Source organism: Diadema antillarum, unplaced genomic scaffold, assembly GCF_040938485.1.
Source record: "Diadema antillarum isolate AM-2024a unplaced genomic scaffold, OU_Dant_1.0 seq00002063_RagTag, whole genome shotgun sequence".
Classification (NCBI taxonomy): Eukaryota; Metazoa; Echinodermata; class Echinoidea; order Diadematoida; family Diadematidae; genus Diadema; species Diadema antillarum.
In genome coordinates, this window is record NW_027272710.1 from 192860 (window position 1) to 201521 (window position 8662).

At 40.5% G+C, this 8662-nt stretch overlaps 1 protein-coding gene across 1 annotated transcript; it reads left to right on the plus strand.

The window, feature by feature from the left end:
- The first annotated feature begins 1535 nt into the window (after positions 1–1535).
- LOC139713783 (tolloid-like protein 1) lies at positions 1536–8460 on the plus strand. The gene is made up of 6 exons (XM_071625486.1): positions 1536–1611; positions 2628–2954; positions 4169–4546; positions 5167–5544; positions 6543–6614; positions 8390–8460. Exons 1-6 carry the CDS (start codon positions 1536–1538, stop codon positions 8458–8460), a joined length of 1302 nt encoding a protein of 433 aa, XP_071481587.1.
- The last annotated feature ends 202 nt before the right edge of the window (positions 8461–8662 follow it).

The following is an 8662-nucleotide window of genomic DNA, read 5'->3' on the forward strand; positions in this document are numbered from 1 at the left end:
CCTTTACTGGGAAGATTTTTTTTTTGTTTGGTTGGTTTTATTTCTGCATTTTCATCATTTCGATTTAAAGTAACATCACGAATATTTTTTCAACATTTTGAAAACAAAATAACATCATCAAAAATATTTTTCAACAATGCGAACGAAAGAAAATACAGTGCAAACAAAACGTACAAATCAATTATCAACGATGATGATAAACGACGCCATATAATAGGGAATAGGGAAAATGCATCAGACCACATATCGTAAGAGTGTGAATAGGCCCCCTGAATATTGCCGCATAGAATAGATAAATGTTGTCTTTTCCACTATGACGTTGACAAAATCGCATTTCTCCCCAGTAGCCTGATGTTCTTTCTGATTCTACAAAGTTGCTTTAAAACCATCACCGCCATAAATCACTCCGAACGAAAACAGTGAAAGGAGGAGTAGCCATAACCAAGATGTACTTCCTCCTCGTATACCATCAGCGCATTGCATGTTCCTTATACCCATCAATCCTACTGTCTGTGTTTGACGTCTGGGATATTATATGATGCCGAAATCAGGAAAGAGAGAAAACTTTGCTCACAATTAACAGGCTTTTGTAATGAAATGTCACACAGGATTATTTCCCCGTCATACAGTATCAATTTCCTGCACCTGGCGAGTGTTCCTTTGAGTCGCACGTGGACAGGGAGGTCCAAAAGTAAAGGAACTACTCTTAGATTCAACATCTTTCATGAAAATTGTCACACATAAATACTCTCCCCTCCCCCCCCCCCCCGGCCCATGCCCCCCCCCCCACACACACACACACACACATACCCGCACTAGGAGATGCATATTAAAAATCACATGCATAATATGTACACACATAACAAAGACATAAAAGTTGCCTTAAAGGAAGGCAGTTGTATTCTTTACTGGGAAAAATCTGCGTGAAGATAATATCCGGAAGCTTGTCGGGCCGGCGGAAGCTGTAAATGTGGGGTACATACACCACAATGGATTGGGAAAATATCACAATGGGCCAATCTTCCGGTAACCAATGGGAGCAAACAGTTCAACTTGTTTCGGTATGAAGTAAGCTTTTTTGTTTTTTCAAGTCTGTTTTACTCAGTGACTGATTCCGTGGTTTTCTGTTAACCCAGATGAGGGAGTAAATTCAATATAGTCAGTAGGAATTGATCAAGTTTGTTTATTGAAATCACATCCCCTTGCCAAATAGGCAAAACGAGTTTGACACTTCAGTTGTGGTTTGAACGCCAGGTGAACTGTAATTTTCAACCTTCTCCTGAAGCGCTTGGGGTGCAAGGTTAATCTAGATACATGTATCACAGAGTCGCCAGGTGTCGATACCAATCTATCGATCGATGAACCCAGTCGATCTGCAGAGTCAACACGCAAGAACGTACACCACGCAGGACCTCACTCTCGCTGTCATAACTGACGCGCACGCAAGTCTCGAGGATGTGAGTCGAACTTTCACTGTTGGACTACCAGCTGCATCACAAATACCAGTATTAAGGAGAATGGAACACGTATCGACAATGAAGACTGTTGTACCTGTACTTCTCGCCGTGTTTGGTCTCGTTCTGCTGCCCGCAGTCCTGGCGGCAGATAAAGGTAGGAACTCATGAACCCTTTCAGAACAGAGTGTTCAATTAGGGCTGTATGGAAATCAGGTATACTAACCAACACCGCAAAACCGCAGTTGGTACCTGCGCAATTAGGTTGATATTACATCTAAACAAGGTGACTTATTTGTGACTGTTTATTCTCCAATCCGTCTGTACCGTCTCCGTTTAAAATCAGCGATATTTCAAACGGTCTTTTCAACGACAAATGGATATTTGGGCTTGGAATGAACGTTGAAGAATTTAATAAAGATGCCGTCTCCGTTTAGAATCAGCGTCATAACGTTCTTTTTAACGACGAATGGATATCATTTTTGGCTCGGAATGAACTTTGAAGAATTTATTGAAGATCAATTTGTTTCGAGTTTGTCATTTTGATGACACTAGAGAGATAATGGGGATGCACAATAATACATGACATTTTTAGTCCCTGTGTGCTGTAATGATAACCATGACGATCGGGCCAGCTTGACTTCTCTATCCAATTTTCAATAGGCCTACAGTGATACAAAAGCTCACACAGTGTAGGGAAAATTGTATACACACACAAAAAGAAAAAACTCACTGTAATATGCAGCACATAAATGAGATTGAGAAAGTATACATTTGGAAAGTAAGAATAACATTATCATACGGGGGTCGATCATTCGTTCTCTGTTTATTTGAATCTCTCCATTCCTTTGGATGTAAGCCTGCAACATGTCAGATCAGTGAAAGAAGATGAGAAGAATGGTCTTCCCTGTAGCTGCACGAAAGATATTTCATAGATGACAGTAGCGTTAAGTTGTTATAGGTTTTGTTGTTGTTGTTTTGTATTGTGCCCAATGTTTGGCCTCAATACAATTCATTGTTGCCTGTTACGAATTATTGCCTAGTCAAAATTGTACAAGAATAAAGATATAGCATCTGATCTCATGAATGATGTCTTAACGAAGCAAGTTCTATGCTTAACGTTAACAAACCTCCCTACTCTCTTTTCTTTTTCTGTTTCTGTCACGGCAAAAGTAAAAATTTTCCTTCATGAGGGCAGCGTTTACAACCTGACTGGTCCCGATAATATGCCCGAAAGCGACCGGTCTTTGGTCTGGATTGCTTCGGCACCCGAACGTACGCGCATCCTCATTCGGGTGGTGGATTTCATGCTGCGTTCGGTCAACGATACGCTCACGATCGGCACCGGTTCGGACTTTCGGGACTCCTCGACGGAACTGACTAGCTTACTCGGTCGCTTTCCGAGGCACAGCGTACTCCTACCTTCAGATATAGGCTGGTTACAGATTGACTCAGCTGCGATTAGCAGTCCAGAAAACAGAATCTACCTAGAACTAACAGGTAGACGAGACTAGAGGGCGCTGTAAAATTGATATTTTCTGACATGTTATTTTGGTCGTATCGTATCCCTCTTAACTTGTTGCTAGGGTCAACATAACTCTTTCCGTATTTGGTCAGGGATTTCAATGGCCGACATCACTGTATTTTTTTTTTTAATACTGTATAGATGCACACAGGAAAGACAAGCTGAAATCAAGTTTGTGCAGAAATTCGGGTTGATGAGTTGATATATCACAGGATATCATGATGTTTATGTCATCATTATTTTGAATGATTACGTCACACTGCATGGGAAATAGCTTTCATTGAGTGTCGTTCCCACACAGTGATTTAAATAAAACTGCAGTAACCTTGGAAAGATTCTCCGCCACTTGTTTTTCTTGAATATTCTGTTTAAAATCCCTTATGGAAGTAATTTTTAAAGTAAAAGTGTGGGGCAACTCTTCGGCAAGGGTCACAAACTCTGGGAGGAATTTCTAATTAAACAGTAGAAAGATTATCGAATGGGGTAAGATTTGATGCTTTCAAACTGCACTTATTTTAAATAGCAGTGTACTCCCAAAGAAGCAAAAATTAGAAAACTGCGTGATCTCTAGCTGGACGGATGTAACCCATTGCATTGTTACTCGTCTCATATCATCATCGGGTATGAATAACATTTACAATGTACTTTGCGATAAGAATACCAATATGAGAAAGGGTTAACACTCATCGTGGTATATCACGGGTCATGGGCAAGATTAATATCAGTATATCGAGGTACGCATGTTCGATTACAATGACCCATTATCGCTGTTATTGCGGAAGCGATAGTATGCCTGGCCCTTACGTAAGACTTCCCTTCTGCCAAATTATCTCCGACCTAACATCAAAACTGCATACACAGAACTTCATGAAGATCTAGGGAAATCCGAAAGAACAAAAGACAACCAATATTAGCAGGATTTAATGTTTGTTTGATTGTGTATTTAGCTCTCTCTCTCTCTCTCTCTCTCTCTTTTAACCAAGCTACACTCCTGAATCACTTAATATATTTCTGAGCGAACTCCTTGTACCCACTTGTGGAGATTTTTAAGCTAGGAATCTCACCAACTTCTTTTTCTCAGTTGTGTAAAACGTTATGAAACATTTCAATTTGGGGGGGGGGGGAGAAGGAAGGAGTCTGAGAAAATCTTTGTTGAAGTAATGCATTCCATAATGTTCTTTGTCTTCAGTTATGCAGCCCCACCAAGACATTGAAATGACGGATAACACTCCAGTTGAAATATCCTCGCCGGGTTATCCTCTCGAATATCCGAATTATGCCGACTTTTCATGGACTATCAAAGTTCCTGCCGGAAATTCCTCCCTGGTTCGATTCATCGACGTCGACGTGGAATATTACTACGACAAAATTCTTATAGGAACCGGAGTCGAAGTGGAAGAGGCGTCATGGTTGACCCGAATCTCGAGGAGCTTCAACGGAACCGAGTTGCCGACGGATGTGGTTCTAGCCGAACGGTACATCTGGATACAGTTCAAGTCGGATAGATCGAAGACATACGGAGGATTCCAATTATCTGTCATCCCTCGTCCGAGCCTGGATAATTTCGGTACGACTTCGGTCAATCTATTGTCAGATATTAAAAAATAAGATAAAAGTACAAGAGTATTTTCAGCAACAAGGTGATTTTTTTTTCTTCTTTTTTTAATTTGTGGACAAATGAGCAAAGAAATGGGATTCCATCGGGATTCGAACCCGAGACATCCGGATGCTAGCCCGGTGCTCTATACCGATTGAGTTATAAAAAGCCCTAGTACAGTGTTCGTCCCAGAAACCCTTAATTCTCAAAGCTATTTTTTTTTCTGAAAGCGACAGAATGCACGATGTCAATGATTTGCAAAAGAAAGAAAAAGTTGCTTTTGCGCCACTATGTTTTCAAAGCTTCACATAGATAACGAATAAATCATATCTTTACATTTGATACATATCATGAAAGCGGATTTTGTTTTAAACGTGCATTTATCAGGCTTGAATACATAATCTAAATCCGTCTTAATTCAGTACAGAATGCAAGCCTATTGGTAACTTGAATATTTCGTATGAAAAAGATATTCTAACCCCACGTGATATATTGTACAATATAGTCTTGTTTTGCGTAACATGAAGGTATTTGATTTTCCCCTCTCATTGCACACATGCAATATATATTTCTGTTGTCACATTTGACAGACTTCTACGAAGAAAGTTCTGACCAAACCAAAAAGCTTGACATTGGTGATGAAATCAACCTGGTTTCACCAAACTACCCATCGCCTTACCCAGACGGAGAGAATACCACATGGTACTTTGACCCACCGACCGGCCACCTGTTGCGTGTTGACGTCATTTCCTGTCACCTCGAACCGCGTCATGATTCCGTCCGGATAGGAACTGGGCGGCAGGTCAACGGAAATTCTTCCCTTCGGTTAACCGGCACGTCAACACCACGGGGATACAGTCAACTATTCGCAGTGAACGAGTCTCTCTGGATCCAATTCCTGTCAGACTTCAGCGTGTCATACCAAGGATTTTGGTTGAGAATATCCGTAGAACGAGAAATAGTACAAGGTACACTTGTAATGTAACTACAAGAATAACAAAGCATGAGTACTGAAGCTCAGTTCCATCCTAAATTTCTTTTCTTTTTATCTGTGCCACTAAAGTGTATGAAGTTGATAAACTATTTCAATGACTCATAATTTGTTTTTCTCTTACACATTCCAGCATTCTCATCTTGGTAAGAACAGCAAATACACAAAGGAGGAAATGAATACAGTATAACCTCCTCCAATTTATGCAATAATGCGTGTTCCAATCGTCGGCCATGTTAAACGAGTAATATCGCAGAAGGCGCAACCGGAAAAAAAAATAAAGTGGACATGTTTAACTGAGAGCAAGAGAATAATATCTTGCTTAAGGAAAGGGAATGGGGCATCTTTTTTTTTCCTTTAAAAGATAATTATACTCACCCTTCTGGCAAGAAACGTGTAAATAATTACATGAAAAAATTTATATTCCATACGTACCCGATGCAAAAGAAATTTTGACTTTGTTCTAACGTCACCAAAAGCTGTTGTTCATAATATATTGCGCAATGTGAAAGTAGTGTCTTTGCCTTTAATACCGTCAAAATTTGGTTTGATAAAGTGAAAGTAACATTTCACAGTTCTATTTGAGATGCTTGTCGTTGTTGTTTTGTCAACAAAACGTATGGCAAATCTAAGCCCTTCAAAACATCGAAACATGTGGAATAAAGAAAAGATTTATGATCATTATGAAGTAAACATTTCTATTGCTGTGTTTTTAACAGGCAAATACAGTACTATGCACAATTCAATTGCAGTGCGATATTGTATTTTTTTGTTTTGTTTTGGTTTTTTCCTTGGGTTATTGATATTGCATTAATGGATTTACTTTATCATTGCTGTTGTTGATGTTACAATGGGGTTATCTTTTTTAACTGACCTCTCTATTATTTTCCATTTTCTGATGTGTACAATTTGCAATTCTAGTCTAAAATCCGATTTTTTTGTGTGTGTGTGTCATTTTGTTATGATATGCTGCAGGTGACTCCGACAGACCGTCAGGTATCAGTGACTCTGGATCGGTCGACCCAGCGGAGGTCGGCCACGGTAAAGGTAAGATGCCGTGTCACTTCCTGATAACGGTGACGTTAACGCTGATTATACATCGCAAGCGCGCAAGATTTGGGTTGTTGACCGTTACTATATATATACAGGGTGGCCCAGAAAGAACGGAACGCCTAAGATCTTTAATTTCAGCAATATCGTTGCAAATGTGTCATTATTTTGCGTACTGTTGGAAAGGCCATTCTTTTTCCAAGAGAATGACACCAAGCTCTTTAATTTCAGTTAATGCGTTACGATTTTAGGACCATTTTTGTCAACCCTTGCAATTTTCAAAATGTGATCATTTTGCACTCTCAGAGACACCAATATCAGCGAGAATTCGGCTTGCCATAGAAGCAGTAACGTTCACAACGTGCGGAATGTGGCTGTCATTGTCCGTTACCATTGTGAATGAGACGACCCGACGACAATAACACTGTCCGCCCCATATTCCGCACATTGCGAACGCTACTGGTTCTACGGTAAGGCGAATTCTCACTGGTTTCTGTATCTCTAAGAGTGTAAAATGATCACATTTTGGAAATTGCAAGGGTTGACAAAAATGGGCCTAAAATCGTAACGCATTAACTGAAATTAAAGAGCTTGGTGTCATTCTATTGGAAAAAGAATGGCCTTTCTAATAGTATGCAACATGATGACATATTTGCAACGATATTGCTGAAATTAAAGATCTTAGGCGTTCCGTTCTTTTTGGGCCACCCTGTATATATATATATATATATATATATATATATATATATTTTTTTTTTTTTTTTTTTTTTTTTTTGTGGGTCTTGCCAAAGACATCAGATGCACGATGTCAGTTTTAGATGTATGCTTTCACTCTGTATTTGTGTAACCGAGCTGTTGATCAATGTTGATCAAGGCACAATGCTTTCCTCGGGCAGATTTTCGTCAAGAAACATATCTGTCTGCTCCAATGCTGGACATTAATAGAAATTTTCACTTTCATACCCTCCGTATGTATTTTTCTTTTCCGGACCTTTATGTATGAAATAATTATGTTGATTTCTAGTACGGAAATAAAACAAAAACACAAACAGTACTTTTACAGGCTCCACATCTCAACCTAACCCCATCCGCCCAACCCACTCTATCATTCTTCATCAACCAAACCTAACCCCTCAACCATCCCACCCTAACTACCCATAATCCCAGTCTTGTTCCCCACCCCCTCCTCTATCACTCCATTTAACCTCCTCCACCACATGCATTCTTAATTCATTCACCATCCTACCCACACCCTTCCACCACCCCAATGCATCGTCCTCCATAATACTACACTTACCCCAATCACTACTCCCTCTATACCCATCCACCTTCTAACTCTAACATGTCTAAGACTGTCCACCATTTCACTGTAAGCTAGCCTCCCTTAACCCATTCTTCATTGGTGTAACAAAGCTGTATATTAGAGCACAATAGTTCCTTCGTTCGTCAAATTCCACCTTTTAGAAAGATGTGCGCATGATCAACTTTTGAACATAAACATAAACAATTCTTCTTTTACATCCCCTTCACCACTGACACTTTCTAACCCCTTCCACTATCAACCATAACCCTCCCCACTATGTCACTCTTACCCCTGCGTAATCCCACTGTAACCTCCTCCACCACTCCACTCTGCGCCCTCCATCACCCCATTCTAACGCCCTTCATCACCCCCTATAACCACGTCCACCACCCCATTCTCATCCCCTCTACCATAAGTATCTAACCCAATCCACGATTCCTCCCTAAACCCCTTCCATTGCCAACTCCAGCCCTTTCCACCATCTCACTCCTGCCCCCAACAACCTTTCTCGAAAAGTCCCACGACTACACCATTCTGTGACTTATACCCCTTTTATGCTTTTATGATAACAAATCTTACTCGAGGTCTCCCGGGAACGGGTAAACTCCCGGGTAAATCACTCGGTGACTTTTGAGAAGTCTACCCTCGAACCGTCCCTGATGAACTCCCGGGTACCCCCGCGAACTACCAGTTGACGCTATATAGCAAGAATTCAGGTATAATCCCGGGTGAAAAGCGAAGG